We start from the raw sequence: 15,823 nt of genomic DNA, 5'->3' as shown, positions 1-15,823 counted from the left end.
GCATGAACCACCGCGCCCAGCCGAAATTTCTTGTCTTGACCAAGTGAAGTCAAAGTATGCTCCTAAGGCTGTTTCCTCATCTGTAAAATAGGGATAATAAGTGTAACTCACAGAGCTGGTCGCTCTGGGGATTAAATGCGATAACGTCTGTGACGTGCTTGCTTGGAACCGGACCTGGCACACAGTAAGTGCTCAATAAACGTTCATTCAAGGTGAGGAGTGGGGAGGCTTGGAGGAGCCCGGCCGGGATCCTCCCGGCAGCCTGGGGGACTCGGGTCCAGCTCTCTGCCGCCGGGAGGGGCGTGGCCAACCCAGAGGGACGTGGTCCAGGCTTCAAGGCTGGACCAATGGGGGCGCCGAAGGGCGTGGCCCTACCCGGCATGGGCGTGACCTCGTGGGGTGGGAGGGGCCAGGCGCTGTGGGAGCCTCCGGGAAGAAGATGCTCGGGCCAGCAGCCACCGCCAGCCCCGTCGCCGCCGCCGCCCGCGCCCGCCGCCCCCCGGGTCCCCACTAGCGGCCGCCTCCGCCTCCCACCTCCGGCCACGCTCCTCCGGCCCCCCGCCCCGAGCAGGGTCTGGGGGGCTCGGCCCTCTTGCCCCAGGGAGCCAAGAGGGGGGGGTCTTGTCCCCCCAGTGGCGCGTCCAGTCCCCAGCCTCTGTGGTCCCAGGAGAGACCCCACTCCTCAGTTCTTTCCCGGCTCTATCGGAGACCCCCCCTCGGCCCTGCCATTCTACTCACAGCCGCTCTCCAGGCTCTGTCAGCCCCCCGAGAACCGGCTCCCCCCTACCCCCGCCTTCCCTCTCCGGGGCTCCCCCTCCCCCACCCCTCCACCGCCCCCTCCCCCTCCCACGTCCCCTCCCCTCCCCCTCCCCCGCCCCCCGCCCCCTGCCCCCCCCACCATGAGGATGATGGCCGCCGGCGCGGTGCACGGCCTCTTCACGGCCTCCGCGGCCCCGCAGCCGCCGCCGCCCCCGCCGCCGCCGCCGCCGCAACCCCAGCCTCCCCAGCAGCCGTCGCCGCCGCCACAGCAGCCGCCGCCGCCGCCGCCGCAGCCGCCGCAGCAGCAGCAGCCGCCGCCCCAGGCCCCCCCCATGGAGCCCGAGGCCCCGGATTCCCGCAAGAGGCCCCTCGAAACGCCCCCCGAGGTGGTCTGCACCAAGCGCAGCAACACGGGAGGTGAGAAAAGGCTGCGGCTCCGGGCGGGGGAGCGGGCAGGGGGCCTCGCCTTTCTCCATCCTTTCCCCCCCCTCCCGTGGCAGGTGCAAGGGCTCTGGGGAGGGGAGAGACACCCCTCCCCGAGGTGGGGGACAGAGCGGAGAGTTGAGGAGGGGGCTGGACCCCCTCCTCCTCTCGCCGAGGCCCGGGGCTGGGAGCTTTGTCTGCGAGGAGAGGGATTGGGGGGAGGGCATGATAAGTGTCCTTGGGGGGCGCAGAGGATGGGGGGCGTGAGAGCCTCAGGGCAGATGTCTTGTGTGTCCTTGAGGGGTGTGTGATGTGACCCTTTCGGGGCAGGGGTGTTCCCCGGGCTCGCGTGTCCTGGCTGGGGGAGGGGAAGGAGTAGAGGCCTGTGGACCGGGAGCTTCCCAGCCTCCCTCCCTGGGGATGTCCTGAACAAGGGTTGTCCCAGAGGAAGGCTTGTGTGGCCCTGGCGGGATCGTGCGTGGGAACAGGCTGGGTGGGTGTGTGGGGTGAAATGGAGGAAAGGGTGGGTGTGTAAAGCTAGGTGGGAGAATGTGAGACTAGGACAGGTATGTATGTGTGTGCGTGTGTGTATGTGTGCCCTCTACGGCCTGGATGTGTGACATTAGGGATCAGGAATATGACAGCATAGAGGGGGTGTATGAGAAAGGGGACAGGGGTCGGGCTCCATATTTGAGACCCTCCAGCGGGTGCGTGTGACAAGGAAAGGTGTGTGCTTGTCACCCCCGAGAGGGCTGTGGCAGAGTGTGACACATGAGAGGGTGTGTGTGACAAGCAAGGGGGTGTGTGGGGGACGCCGAATGGGCTGGTCCTGGGCGTGAGCCAGAAGAGGCCGTGTAGATCAGAGGAAAGGGGTCCAGTGTGTGTGACACAGGCGTGGCTGGGGTGGGGTGGGACTCAGAGAAGCTGGTGAGGGGATGTGACAAGGAAAGGGTGTGGGTGTGACTCCAGAGAGGCTGTGGCTGGGTGTGACACATGGAGGTGTGCAACAGTGACATCAGAGGGGGTGTGTGCAACAGGGAAGGTGGGTGTATGACGAGGGAAAGACTGGGGCTTGTGGGTGAAACGCACGAGGGTGTGTAAAAAGGAGAAGGAAGGATGGGTCCCCATGTGACAGGGCACGTGTGCGTATGACACCCAGCTGTGTGTATGGGTGTAACAAGGAGAGGTGTGTGTGTGAAATGGCTGACTGTGTGACACCAGAGATATGGGGATGATTCTGCGTGTGTTTGACAAGGGAGAGTGTGTGTGTGTGTCCTTGTGTATTGGAGATTGCTGAATGTTTGACACCATGGAAGGCGGTGTGAGGGAAGAGAGGGGCTCTCCCTGGGTGTGTGACCCAAGGAGGTGTGCGTATCCGAGAAGAAAAGCCCAGCTGGGAGCTCTAGGTGCATGCCCTGCTGTGGAGGGCTCAGGGAAGAGGTGGGATTTCTTGGGGTCCTCAGAGCCCAGTCCCCTAGCTCCCTGGTAGGAGGGAGACCCCAGAGAGGACAAGCCCCTCCCCGCGGTCACCTTGCCAAAATCTCCACTTCCTCTGGTCTTTTCCTCCGGATGGGAGAGGGATGGCTTCAGGCAGAGTGCACCCTTTCCTCTCCGTCAGGCCTGGCAGTGGGTGGGGTGGGGGCCTCCCACCTCCTCCCTGCAGATGAATACAAGCCAACTTTCTTCCTCCCATCCTAGCCCTCCCCGACCTCCACCCAGGTGGGACAGGAATCAGGGACCCCCTGGATGCCCATGAGGGTGTCCAGCAGAAATTGGAGGAAAGGGAAGTTGGGGGAGGGGATGGGAGGGAGTTTCCTGTCCTTCCTGCTCCCCCACCCCCAGCACACACATGAATATGTCCCTGACTTCCTTCCCTCCTTCCTGCCCCACTGCTGTTCCCAGTCCTGGAGAGATCAGGGACCCAGGAGGTCCCTGAGCCCAGTCAGACTGTCTAGCCCTCCACCCACTAACCTCTAGAGGTTAGGGGGTTCCCACCTTTCTCTTAAAGGGACTGAGATGCTTAGAATCTGATCACTTCACAGCACAATTTAACACTGATGCCACTGCTGCTAATAACAGTCACATCTGCCTACGTGGCACCTACTACTCTGAGATATGGGTTAATATCTCAATACAACCCCTGGGAGAGATGATTTGAGCATCTTTTTACAGATGAGGAAAACTGAGGCTCGGCAAAGTGAAACCGCTTGCCCAAGGTCACATGGTGTCTAAGTGATGGAGCTAGAATTTACCCAACCCTGGGCTGCCTAGTTCCGGAGCTCCCGGACAAAACCACTGTGCTATCCTGCCTCCCTCCACAGCGGGGAAATTAGGATGAGCCTTTAGGGACCATCTCCTCCAGACCGTCTCCCACCCCACTTCTGTTTACCCATGGGGAAACTGAGGCCGGGAGATGCAGAGGGACAGGCCTCCATTGACAGAAACACTCAGGGGCAGGGCTGGGCAAGGGTCCAGGACTTTGACCCCAAAATTGAGGGCTTCTTTCAATAATATACATTCATAGCTGGGGGATGCTGTCTCAACCCATCCCCTTTTCTGAGCCTCAGTGTCCTCATCTGCCATATAGGCACATAAAAATGATCATAAGGAGCCGGGCACAGTAGGTCACGCCTGTAATCTCAGCACTTTGATAGGCTAAGGCGGGTGGATCATTTGAGGTCAGGAGTTCGAGAACAGCTTGGCCAACATGGTGAGACCCTGTCTCTGCTAAAAATACAAAAATTATCGGGGCATGGTGGTGGGCACCTGTAGTCCCAGCTACTAAGGAGGCTGAGGCAGGAGAATTGCTGGGACCCGGGAGGTAGAGGTTTCAGTGAGCCGAGATCACGCCACCACACTCCAGTGTGGGCAACAGAGCGAAACTCCATCTCAAAAAAAAAAAAAAGTGACCGCAAGGATAATACTAACAATAGCTACCTATATTATTGTTTAATGCCTTACGTGCAATTTCCTGTCATTCTCCCAAGAATGACATGCTATGATGGAATAATAATAATCAGTTATAATAATGGCTAGACTTATGATACTACAGTATGCCAGGAACTGTCATGGGAAGTGCTTGACATGGATCAATTCCTTAATCCTTACAACAATTCTATGATGTTAACCCATGTTACGGATGAACAACTGAGGCACAGAGAGGTTAAGTCACTTGCCCAACATCACTCAGCTGATAAGCAGCAGAACCATGATGTGAACTCAGGCGGCTGGCTCCATTGTGTGGGGAGACACTAGAATGGACCTTATTTTTGGATGGGGAAACTGAGGCTCAGAGGAGTGAGGGCTTTTCCTGGATGTCCCAGAAAGCAGTACCCTACTGGACAGATGAGATTCTTGCCCCTCCTGCCTGCCTCTGGGAGCAGATGGGAGAAATGGAGGAGATGGTGGCGGTTCACACTCGCTTCTGGGCACTGCGAGTGGCTGGCAGGTGCTGCTGGGAGGAAAACAAGACACTAAGGGCAGGAAGACTTGGGTGAAGAGGTTGGACGGAAACTCTAGTCAGGGACTCTTTGCAGAAATAAATGACCCCAGTCTGGCAACGGTGGCCCCCCTTAATACAGATCGTAATTCTTAAGCTGCAATAATAATGGACCCCCGTACTCCTGACTATATTCCCACCTCTGTCAACCCCCCAAAAATAAAAACCCATATACAGACACATATACATATCTCACACCCTCAACATAGCTTACACCAGCCAGATCTTGCTCCTAACGTCCCTCTTTTTTTCTTTTCTTTTCTTTTTTTTTTTTTCTGAGACGGTCTCACTCTGCCACCCAGGCTTGGAGTGTAGTGGTGCAATCATGGCTCAATGCAACCTTGACCTCTCAGGATCAGGTGATGATCCCATCTCAGCTTCCCCAGTAGCTGGAACTACAGGTGTGCACCACCACACCTGACTAATTCTTTGAATTTTTTTGTAGAGACAGGTCTTGCTATGTTGCCCAGGCTGGTCTCAAATTCTTTTTTTTTTTTTTTTTTTTGAGGCGGAGTCTCGCTCTGTCGCCCAGGCTGGAGTGCAGTGGCGCGATCTCGGCTCACTGCAAGCTCCGCCTCCCGGGTTCCCGCCATTCTCCTGCCTCAGCCTCCCGAGTAGCTGGGACTACAGGCGCCGCCACCACGCCCGGCTAATTTTTTTGTATTTTTAGTGGAGACGGGGTTTCATTGTGTTAGCCAGGATGGTCTCGATCTCCTGACCTCGTGATCCGCCCGTCTCGGCCTCCCAAAGTGCTGGGATTACAGGCTTGAGCCACCGCGCCCGGCCAGCCTCAAATTCTTGATCTCAGGCGATCCACCCGCTTCATCCTCTCAAGGTGCTGGGATTACAGGTGTGAGCCACTATTCCCAGCCATATCCCTCATTCTTTGTTTTTGTTGTTGTTTATTTTGTTTTGTTTTGTTCTGTTTTTTGAGACAGAGTCTCACTGTATTGCCCAGGCTGCAGTGCAGTGGCGCCATCTCGGCTTACTGCAACCTTCACCTCCCGAGTTCAAGCAATTCTCGTACCTCAGCCTCCCGAGTGGTTGGGATTACAGGCATGCGCCACCATGCCTGGCTAATTTTTGTATTTTTAGTAGAGATGGGGTTTCATCATGTTGACCAGGCTGATCTCGAACCCCTGACCTCAGGTGATCCACCCACCTCGGCCTCCCAAAGTGCTGGGATTACAAGCATGAGCCAGCATGCCTGGCCACATTCTTTATCATGAAGTCAACATCACCAGGGTTAAGAGCCCCTCCTAGAATGAGATCTTTCAGGATTCATGTCTTGCCACCGTCATGTGCTTGGTGTGGAATCCTCGGGCGAGTTATTTCACTGCTCTGGGCCTCAGCCTGCTTGTCTGAAACATGGAGGCAGGAAGATCTACCTCTCCGGGTTGTGTGCGTTAGATGAGATTACGTATGTGAAATACGTAGCGTAAGTGCTCGGTAAACAGTCACTATCATCATCATCATTATTATTATTATATAAGTGCCACTGAGAATGTCATTTTCCCTTTTCACCATCCAATGGTGATTCACTCCAAGAAAACTGTGGCCCATCTGCCTTTCTCTCACTCAGAGACAGTCACAACTCAAGGCAGCATCACACCTTTCAGCATCTCATCCCTACATAAGCACACTCTAGTTGTATTGCATTTCACACCAAATAGGCAACACCGCCATTCACAAAAACACATCACATGTCTGAAGTCCCGCGCCTCCTTGGCGTACTGCTCCCACCCCACACCCTCACCATCCTCTGCCAGCAGCATCCCCACAGGCTCCTGATGATGATACCGATGTCAAACCCCAGCCTCCCTCATAGAACATGCCAGCTCTCCCATCCCCAGCCCCCAAACAAAACCATGAAGTGCTATGAGGACAACACCTAACATTGATGTTGCATCCAGACTAACACCAAAAACAACACCTCAACAACCCACAGCCCTTCAGCTTTACTTTTGTCATTCATGACCCCCAAGATCAAAGCCACTTTAGAGGGTGAACTCTCTGACACTAAAATAGGCCACTCTTACTACAACACCCTAAATCTCTTGGGTGGGCAATGGTTATTTATGGAAGGGGAAGGGAGTATTGGCTGATTTTTTTTTTTTTCTTTTTTGAGATGGAGTCTTGCTGTGTGACCCAGGCTGGAGGGCAGTGGCACAATCTCGGCTCGTTGCAACCTCCGCCTCCCAGGTTCAAGCGATTCTCCTGCCTCAGCCTCCCAAGTAGCTGGGATTACAGATATGCCACCACCATGCCTGGCTAACTTTTGTATTTTTAGTAGACAGGGTTTCACCTTGTCGGCCAGGCTGGTCTCAGACTCCTGACCTCAAGTGATCTGCCCACCTCAGCCTGCCAAAGCACTGGGATTTTTCAAAGCCGTCAGAAGCATCCCTGAGGGGGTGGGTACAGAAGGGGCAAGAGCAGAGACTCAGTGACTAGAAGGGGAAAGATGGCACCTTTCCAAGGTGGAAATGTTTGAAATTGCAGCAGGAAATTAATCAGGAGACCTGAACTTGCTATCTTCGGTTCTTCAGACTCTGCCATTGGGTAGAGGGAGCTGCCTGGACCCAAGCGAAGAGTGAAGAGTGGGATGGGAATGGGTGGGTGCGGAGTTCTGGTATGTAGATTCTGCCTCATTAGAAGGGAGAACTTTCTCACAAGCAGTGCCTTGGTTGTTCAAACAGGGTGGGCGTGCGTGATGGCTGAGGGCTCTGAGTTCAGCTGAGGTCACGTGTCTGCCCTTGCTGCAAGGAAGGCTGATCAATAGAGACCTGGTTTCTTTCTGGGGAGGTAGGACTCACATGGTAGGAAACTCCCCCAAACAGAAAAGATGTGCAGAAAATTCTGGGAAGGACTGGCACGAACTGATGCTCACAATGGGGGACTCCTGGGAATTCAAGTTCTGAGTCTCTGCAGGGGAGGTCTTAGCCAATCACTGTCCATAGGAGACTCACTTGAAGAGGGGTCTCCAGGAGTCAGATTTGCACTAGTTTAATACAACAAGATTATTTAAGGTGGTCCATGGACAAACTTTTTTTTTTTAATTTTTGAACATCGTATGTTTATATTAATGTACGTTAGGGAGAACAAAACATAACCAGCCCTTCAAGCTCCAATTATTAGCAATGATTTTTAAATTTCTTCTTTATTTATTTTTTTTATTTGAGACGGAGTTTCGCACTTGTTGCCCAGGCTGGAGTGCAGTAGCACCATCTCAGCTCACTGCAACCTCTGCCTCCCGGGTTCAAGCAATTCTCTTGCTTCAGCCTCCCAAGTAGCTGGGATTACAGTCATGTGCCACCATATCCAGCTAATTTTTTGTATTTAGTACAGATGGGGTTTCACCGTGTTGGTCAGGCTGGTCTCGAACTTCTGACCTCAGGCGATCCATCTGCTTCGGCCTCCCAAAGTGCTAGAATTACAGGTGTGAGCCACCGCACCTGGCCTAATTTCTTCTTTAAATAGATACATTTAGGCCGGGCACGGTGGCTCACGCCTGTAATCCCAAAACTTTGGAAGGCCAAGGTGGGCAGATTCCTTGAGCCCAGGAGTTCAAGACCAGCCTGGGCAACAGGGTGAAACCCCGTCTCTACTAAAAATACAATAAATAAATAAATAAGTAAATAAATGCATTTTAAAAGGAATTTAAAGGAAAGGGACCTTGTCTGTTCCCTGCTGCATCCCCAGCACCTGAACCAAGGACTGGAAGGTCATGGGTGCTCAGGAAGGATTTGTTGGAGGAAGGAAAGGAAGGAGAGAAGAAGAGAAGAAAGAAGAATTCCAGTACAGAAGGACATAAAAGGGGCAAAATTCTATAAGTTGGCATGAGAAGGACAGGAATCAGAGAGAGGCTGAGTGCAGAGAATGGAGACAAGGTCTCGCTTGTATCAGTGAGAGGACATTCCTCCTCCAAGACGGAGGGAAAAGTTTGGGACAGCCCCCTAGGGAAATGGTTGATTAACAAAGTGGGATTGCCCCTCCTTCTCCTACCTCTCAACCCAACCCACAAATCCCACGTGTAGGGTGCTTGCTCTGTGTCTGATGCTGTGATAAGCACTGAAGTTGTGTTCATGGTGTAGGCAATACTGATAATGATGATATCTAACATTTCTCAAATCCTCCATGTGCCTGGGACCATCCCAAGTACCTTTCCTTACATTTTCTCTTTCATTAATTACAGTAACCCCATGAGGTAGCACTATCACGATTCCCATTTTATAGATGAGGAAAACTAAGGCCCAAAGAGGTGAGGCAACTTGCCCAAGGGCATAGAGCCCATTAGTGGCAAAATTCACTTTTTTTTTTTTTTTTTTTGAGACAGAGTCTCACTCTGTCACCTAGGCTGGAGCGCAGTGGCCCGATCTCGGCTCACTGCAACCTCTGCCTCTCAGATTCAAATGACTCTCTTGCCCCAGCCTCCCGAGTAGCTGGGAGTACAGGCGTGTGCCACCAGGCCCGACTAATTTTTGTAGTTTTAGTAGAGACAGGAGTTTCACCATGTTGGCCAGGCTGGTCTCAAACTCCTGACCTCAAGTGATCCGCCCGCCTTGGCCTCCCAAAGTGCTGGGATTACAGGCATGAGCCACCGTGCCCGACCACAAACGTCACTCTTAGTCTAGAGTTGCTTCTGCTGTTTCATACAAAAATTCTCAGGCACGGTTTGAAGAAGTACAAGAGAGAGGGGGCAGAAAATGGGGAAGAGGGTGACCCCAGTTTTCTTCAGAGAAGATGAATACCTTCCACCCTCAGAGGGAAGCGGAGAAGATGCTCTGGCTGGAGAGAAGATGGGGAGTGAAATTGAAGACGCAGAGAGGATGGAGTCATAGGGATTAGTGAGAATTCCCTCCCCATCTTTCTGAGCCTTCCAGAGATAAAGTACCCTGTATCTGTGACAAGTTTAGGGTGAGGCTGGGGAAGAGGACATCTCCGTGAGTCCATGGAAGAGAATGAATTCAGTAGGGTTCAGGATGATTGGTAGGAAGGCACCAGAGAGGGGTTAATTACCTAATAGGCTTAATGGTCTGATTAAGCAAGTTTAAGAGGATTGCCTTGGTTTCAGGGAAACTCCTTAATTCTGGACCCTTCCCCATGCCTACAAAGCCACATCTAGCCCCTCTTCCTACACCTCCATCTTAAACACATAAGGAAACACAGAACTTTCATCTTAAGAGACCAGGCAGAGGCTGGGTGTGGTGGTTCACGCCTGTAATCCCAACACTTGGGGAGGCTGAGGCAGGCGGATCCCTTGAGCTCAGGAGTTCGAGACCAGCCTGAGCAATGTGGCAAAACCCTGTCTCTACAAAAAAATTTAAAATTACCTAGGAGTGGTGGCATGCGCCTGTAGTCCCAGCTACTTGGGAGGCTGAGGCAGGAGGATCGTGTGAGCCCAGGAGGTCGAGGCAGCAGTGAGCTGTGATGACACCACTGCACTCCAGCCTGGGCGACAGAGAGAAATCAGGGAGAGTTAGAGCAGTTTCTCTTTTATCTGTTCTATATGTTGAGGTTTTACGTGAGACATTGAAAACAGGCTTCCTGGCTGGGATCTGTGGCTCACCCCTGTAATCTCAGCACTTAGAGAGGCCAAGGTTTGAGACTAGCCTGGCTAACGTGGTGAAACCCCGTCTCTACTAAAAAAAAAAAAAAAAAATAGCCGGGCGTGGTTGTGAGCACCTGTAATCCCAGCTACTTGGGAGGCTGAGGCAGGAGAATCTCTTGAACCCAGGAGGCAGAGGTTGCAGTGAGCCGAGATAGCGCCATTGCACTGCAGCCTGAGTGACAAGAGTGAGACTGTCTCAAAAAAAAAGAAAGAATGAATGAAAGAAGGAAGGAAGGAAGGAAGGAAGGAAGGAAGGAAGGAAAAGGAAGGAAGGAAAGAAGGAAGGAAGGAAGGAAGGAAGGAAGGAAGGAAGGAAGGAAGGAAGGAAAATAGGCTTCCTTCGCTTAAAAGATAAAGTTGAAAAACCATTGGGGAATGGTTTAAGACCTTAAAATGTGGAAGCAGGATGGCCTGACTCCTCCCTTTCTTTTCCCAGTGCTTATTGCAAACCTACTATGTGCTGTTCAAGTTTTGGGGACACTGTTCGAGTCCCTGGGACACGGGTGACCTCTATGGATGTGGTCCACAGTGGACCTCTGTGATCAGTTACTCTGAAGGCATGAAACAGGGGGATTCATCCCATCTTTGGGGTTCAAGGAAAGCTTCCAAGAAGAAGCAACATTTGAGTGAGAACCTAAAGGACAAAAGATATTGACTGAGGAGGGCCGGGCGCGGTGGCTCACGCCTGTAATCCCAGCACTTTGGAAGGCCGAGGTGGGCAGATCACGAGGCCAGGAGACCAAGACCATCCTGGCCAACATAGTGAAACCCTGTCTCTACTAAAAATACAAAAATTAGCTGGGCATGGTGGCAGGCACCTGTAGTCCCAGCTATCCGTGAGACTGAAGCAGAAGAATGGCGTGAACCGGAGAGGCGGAGCTTGCAGTGAGCCGAGATTGCGCCACTGCACTCCAACCTGGGCGACAGAGCGAGACTCCGTCTCAAAAGAAAAAAAAAAAAAATTGAGGGGAAGAGAAGCTGCCAGGCACAGAGCATGCGCAAAGGCCCAAAGGTAGGAAGGAGCAGGGCACATTTAAGGAACAAAAAGTCCACTGAACCTGAGGCCCACGGAGGAAGATGAAGTGAAGCTGGAAAGGTGGGTGGGGCCAAATCACAAAGGGTCGCCAGGCCGGAGTGGAGTGCAGTGGCGCGATCTCGGCTCACTGCAACTTCCGCTTCCTGGGTTCGAGCGATTCTCCTGCCTCAGCCTCCGGAGTAGCTGGGACTACAGGCACACGCCACCACACCTGGCTAATTTTTGTATTTTTAGTAGAGACAGGATTTCACTATGTTGGTCAGGATGGTGTCGGTCCCTTGACCTCGTGATCTGCCCGCCTCCACCTCCCAAAATGCTGGGATTACAGGCGTGAGCTACCGCGCCCGGCCACAAAGGATCTTCTTACACTGAGAAGGGTCCAGAATTTCCACCCTGAAAGCACTTAGGGGCAACAGGGGCAGGAGAGGCTAGATACTTGCCTTGAGACTGCATTAACAAAATGCTTTTCACATGGTCAAGAAAACTGGTTTATAATAATCAAGGTGCAGTGGCTCACACCTGCAATCTCTGCACTTTGGGAGGCTGAGGGAGGAGCATCACTTGAACCCAGGAGTTCAAGGCCAGCCTGGGCAACATAGGGAGACCTCGTCTCTACTAAAAACATTTTTTAAAATTAGCTGGACATGGCAGCCGGGCACGGTGGCTCACGCCTGTAATCCCAGCACTTTGAGAGACTGAGGTGGGCGGATCACTTGAAATCAGGAGTTCGAGACCAGCCTGACCAACATGGCGAAACCCCATCTCTACTAAAAATACAAAAATTAGCTGCGTGTGGTGGCAGGCGCCTGTAGTCCCAGCTACTCGGAAGTCTGAGGCAGGGGAACCCCTTACACCCGGGAGGCTGAGGTTGCAGTGATCCGAGACTACACCACTGCACTCCAGCCTGGGCAATAGAGCAAGACCGTGTCTCAGGAAAAAAAAAAAAAAAAAGAGAAAGAAAGAGAGAAAGAGAGAAGGAGAGAAGGAGAGAAGGAGAGGAGAGAAAGAGAGAAGGAGAGAAGGAGAGAAAGAGAGAAAGAGAGAAAGAAAAGGAAAATTGGCCTATAACAAAGAATGGCCAAAACTCCACAAGCTGCCACTGGCACTGCATCTAGGTCTTCGAGGCTGTCCTTCATTGTGTTGGTCCCCAGGAGTGGAGGGTGTTAAGCAATGATGGGAGGAGACTGAATCAGAATTGGATTTGAATCTGAGCCCAGTAGCTGTGTTCATGTCCTTGGGCTGGTAGTGACCGTGGGCTGGTGCCTTCACTTCTCTGTGCCCCTCTGTGCCTCAGTTTCCTCTTGTGTAAAAATGGAGCTCATTCCACCCACCTCACCGTGAGGTTGTGAGGAACGGACGAGATCAAGCTCACAAAGCACTCAACACAGCGCCTGGTCAAAAGTGAGTGTTTGGAGTATCCCCAGCATCCAGCCTTCCTCCGCCTCCCCGCTCACCGCTTCCACCTGTCAGACCGCCGTCACCTCCTGCCTGGACCATTGCAGTCGCCACCTCACTGGGCCCCCAGCTCTCCCACCGTTGCTTCTCATGGTCTGCTCCCCTCATGGGCATCAGAGGAATCCTCCTAAAACCTAAGTCAGGCCACGTCCCTCCTGTGGCTCCATCTCACTTGGAGTAAAAGTTAAGGACCTCGCTGTGGCCTGTGAGCCCCATCACCCCTCACCACCAGCACCCCTCTCTGTCCTCATCTCCTCCCACTCTTCCCCTCTCTCATTCAGCCCCAGGCACAGGGGCCTCCTTAGTCCCTCTGGAAGAGCACAGGCACAGTCGCACCCCAGGGCCTTTGCACTCACTCGTCCTTCACATAGCCACGTGGTTCTGTTCCTTCCTCCATAGTCTGCTGATCATAATAGTTCAGAGCACGGACTCTTCAAGTCTCATCTCTGCCATCTACAAGTGTCCTTGGGTGATTTATTCACCTTTGTTTCCTCATCTGTATGATGGGTTCCTTCATAGGATAAGTGTGAAAATTCAAAGGACTGGTATTTGGAAAGTACCTAGAACAGTGTAGCACCTATCAGGTGCTGCAGAAGTGTGTGATGATGAATAAAGCATGCCACATTCTTAGGAAGAGCTTCCCTGGCCTCCCTTTCTGACACTGCAGCCTCCCACCCTCCCTGACCCCCTTTTCCTGCCTTTTCTTGTGTCATTAGGAGTCCCACCATCTGACATGAAATATACTATCTGTCTTCCCCACCTAGAAGAATGTAGCTAGCTGTGCGAGCTCTTGGCTGAATCACTAAAACTCTTTCGGCCTTATTTGCCTCATTTGCCCACAAATCGGGGAGCTTTGTCTATTTTCTTCTTGGCCATTTCCCTAGACCAGTGCCAGGCACATAGCAGGTGCCCAGTACCTATTTGTTGAATGAATGAATGAGTGAATGAAGATCATTATTTGTATTATTCTCCATACTGCTACTGTGACCCCTGGGGTTTCCTCTGCTCACCCCGTCCAAAGGTGAAGACCCCTCCCCCGCTCACCTCCCTCCACCCTGTGTGCCCCCGCAGAGGAAGGCGAATACTTCCTGAAGGTGCTGATCCCCAGCTACGCGGCGGGCTCCATCATTGGCAAGGGCGGGCAGACCATCGTGCAGCTGCAGAAGGAGACAGGAGCCACCATCAAGCTCTCCAAGTCCAAAGACTTCTACCCTGGTGAGCCCCGGCCCAGGTCTCTGCCCTAGGCCTCCCTGCCCTTCCTCCCTTTCTCCTTTTCTCCCTCCCACCTGGGCCCTAGATAGGGGGAAAGTCTGCCCTAGGGACAGTGACAGTGGTGAGGAGGGGGCCTCCCTTCCCCCTAAGGGGACAGAGCTGCCCCCAGCCGGAGGGGCCTGGCCGAGCAGATGGGGGTGGGGGCAGGGCAAGACAATGGGCCTACTGCATATTCATGAGCTCATTTGCATGATGCGCTGGCAGATGTGTCTTTTCCCACACACCTGCCCCCTCTGGTCAGTTGGAGGAGCGAGGGTGGGGAGAGAGGCAGGTGTCAGGGCGTCCCTCCGGGCCTGGGGGCCAGCCAGCCGTGTTCCACAAATGTGCCCCCCCGCTTTGGATTTCTGTCACCCCCTCTTGCCCAGTCTCACTGGTTTTCTCTGTCTCGGTGTCATTCTTTATGTCTCCTTCTCATTCTGTTTCCGATTTCCCATCTCTTGCTCCCCTCCGCCTCCCTCTGTCTCTTGCCCCTCTATCTGCCTCTGTCTGTCCATCTCTCTGGTTCTGTTTGGATATCCCCCATCTCTTGTCCTGTTCATCTGTCCTCTGCTTTCTCTGTCCCTCCCCTCCTCTTCTCCTTTTGTCTTCCTGTCTCTCTCCCCATCCTTTCCTTCCCTCCACCTCTCATAGCCTCACGTTTTTCCTTTCCTCTTGTCTCTCTGAACTCTGTTCAATCATCCATTCAACCAATATCTACTAGCCCCCTCTCACTGGGGTCCTCCTCTGCTGGTGTCACCCATTTCTTTCTGCCTCTGGTTGTCTGTCTCTCCCTTCCTGTGTCTCTTTTTTTTTTTTTTTTTTTTTTTTGTTCCTAAGTCTCATCTCCCTCCTGGTTTTTTCTTCCCTTCCTCCAAACCCAGTCCCTTTTCTGCCTCTCCTCCTGCTCCATCTTTCTCCCCAACCATACATTTTCCAAGCCCCCTCCACTCTCTATTCCCTCCAAAATCTCTCACCCCTCCCTATCTCCCTCCCAAGACTAATGCCCGACAAGCATCGACATCTAGGATTCCAGGGAAGGCTTCCTGAACTGCATCTTTGGTCCAGTGCTGGTTCTAGTTCATCCTTAATCCCCTTGGATTTTTTAGGTCAAACACCAGAGCTGGAGCCCAGGGTCAGTACACGCTCATTTTCTCTCTCTCTCTCTCTCTCTGTCTCTCTTTCTCTCTCTCTCTCTTCCCCCTCCATCCTCTCCTCTCTCCTCTCTCCTATCTTTCCCTCTCTCCTCCCTCTCTCTCCTCCTCTCTCTTTCTCTCTCTGCTCTCTCTCTCTTCTCTCCTCTTCTCTCTCTCTCCACCATCCACCCTGCCCCCAGCCTCCCATCTCACTAAGCAGCTTTGGCGAGAGGTTTAGAGAAAAATCGAGTGAACCAGGCACACCTCCTCCTTTTCTCTTCCTCCCTGGCCCAGTTTTCCCCACTCCCCTGTAGCCCACAAGGTATGGATAAGACCTCTGTTCGGAATGTTCCTCCGAGGACACTTGGTTCCTTGCTCCTGGGTCACATTCTGTGCCACGAGACATGTCGTCCCCTCCCAACCCAATGACACACCCCACAGGCCAGGCAGCTGGGAAACCCAGAAGGCAGAAGAGACCTTGGTCCTACCAGGTCAAACAGTATTCAGACAAGCAACAGGAGCCAGCGTCTCTCCTCAGCCCCTGGACATGTGGTCAGCCCCCATCCCCACTCCTGGCATGCAACTTCCAGATCATACAGCATGAGCCGGCTGCTGACTCAGAGAAGCAGGACACAGCCCCCTGTGTCCTAGTCCTGTCC

The 15,823-nt window shown here is 53.1% G+C and overlaps 1 protein-coding gene across 2 annotated transcripts in view; it reads left to right on the top strand.

Moving 5' to 3' along the window:
- Positions 1-411: 411 nt before the first annotated feature.
- Positions 412-15,823, top strand: part of NOVA2 (NOVA alternative splicing regulator 2) — a 42,263-nt gene continuing 26,851 nt past the window's right edge. The window contains exons 1-3 of one of the 2 annotated variants that reach the window (XM_045378664.3): positions 897-1,176; positions 12,620-12,726; positions 13,852-13,995. Coding sequence is in view for 1 of the 2 variants with exons in the window: in XM_045378663.3 (XP_045234598.1) it covers positions 900-1,176; positions 13,852-13,995 (421 nt within the window). In the remaining variant the exon portion in view is untranslated. Of the gene's footprint in view, positions 1,177-12,619; positions 12,727-13,851; positions 13,996-15,823 lie in introns of both variants that reach the window. The other variant, XM_045378663.3, reaches the window with a different exon arrangement.

Source organism: Macaca fascicularis, chromosome 19 (genome assembly GCF_037993035.2).
Source record: "Macaca fascicularis isolate 582-1 chromosome 19, T2T-MFA8v1.1".
Taxonomy (NCBI): Eukaryota; Metazoa; Chordata; class Mammalia; order Primates; family Cercopithecidae; genus Macaca; species Macaca fascicularis.
The sequence above is the reverse complement of the archived record's forward strand: the minus strand, read 5'-3'. Positions and strand labels throughout refer to the sequence as shown.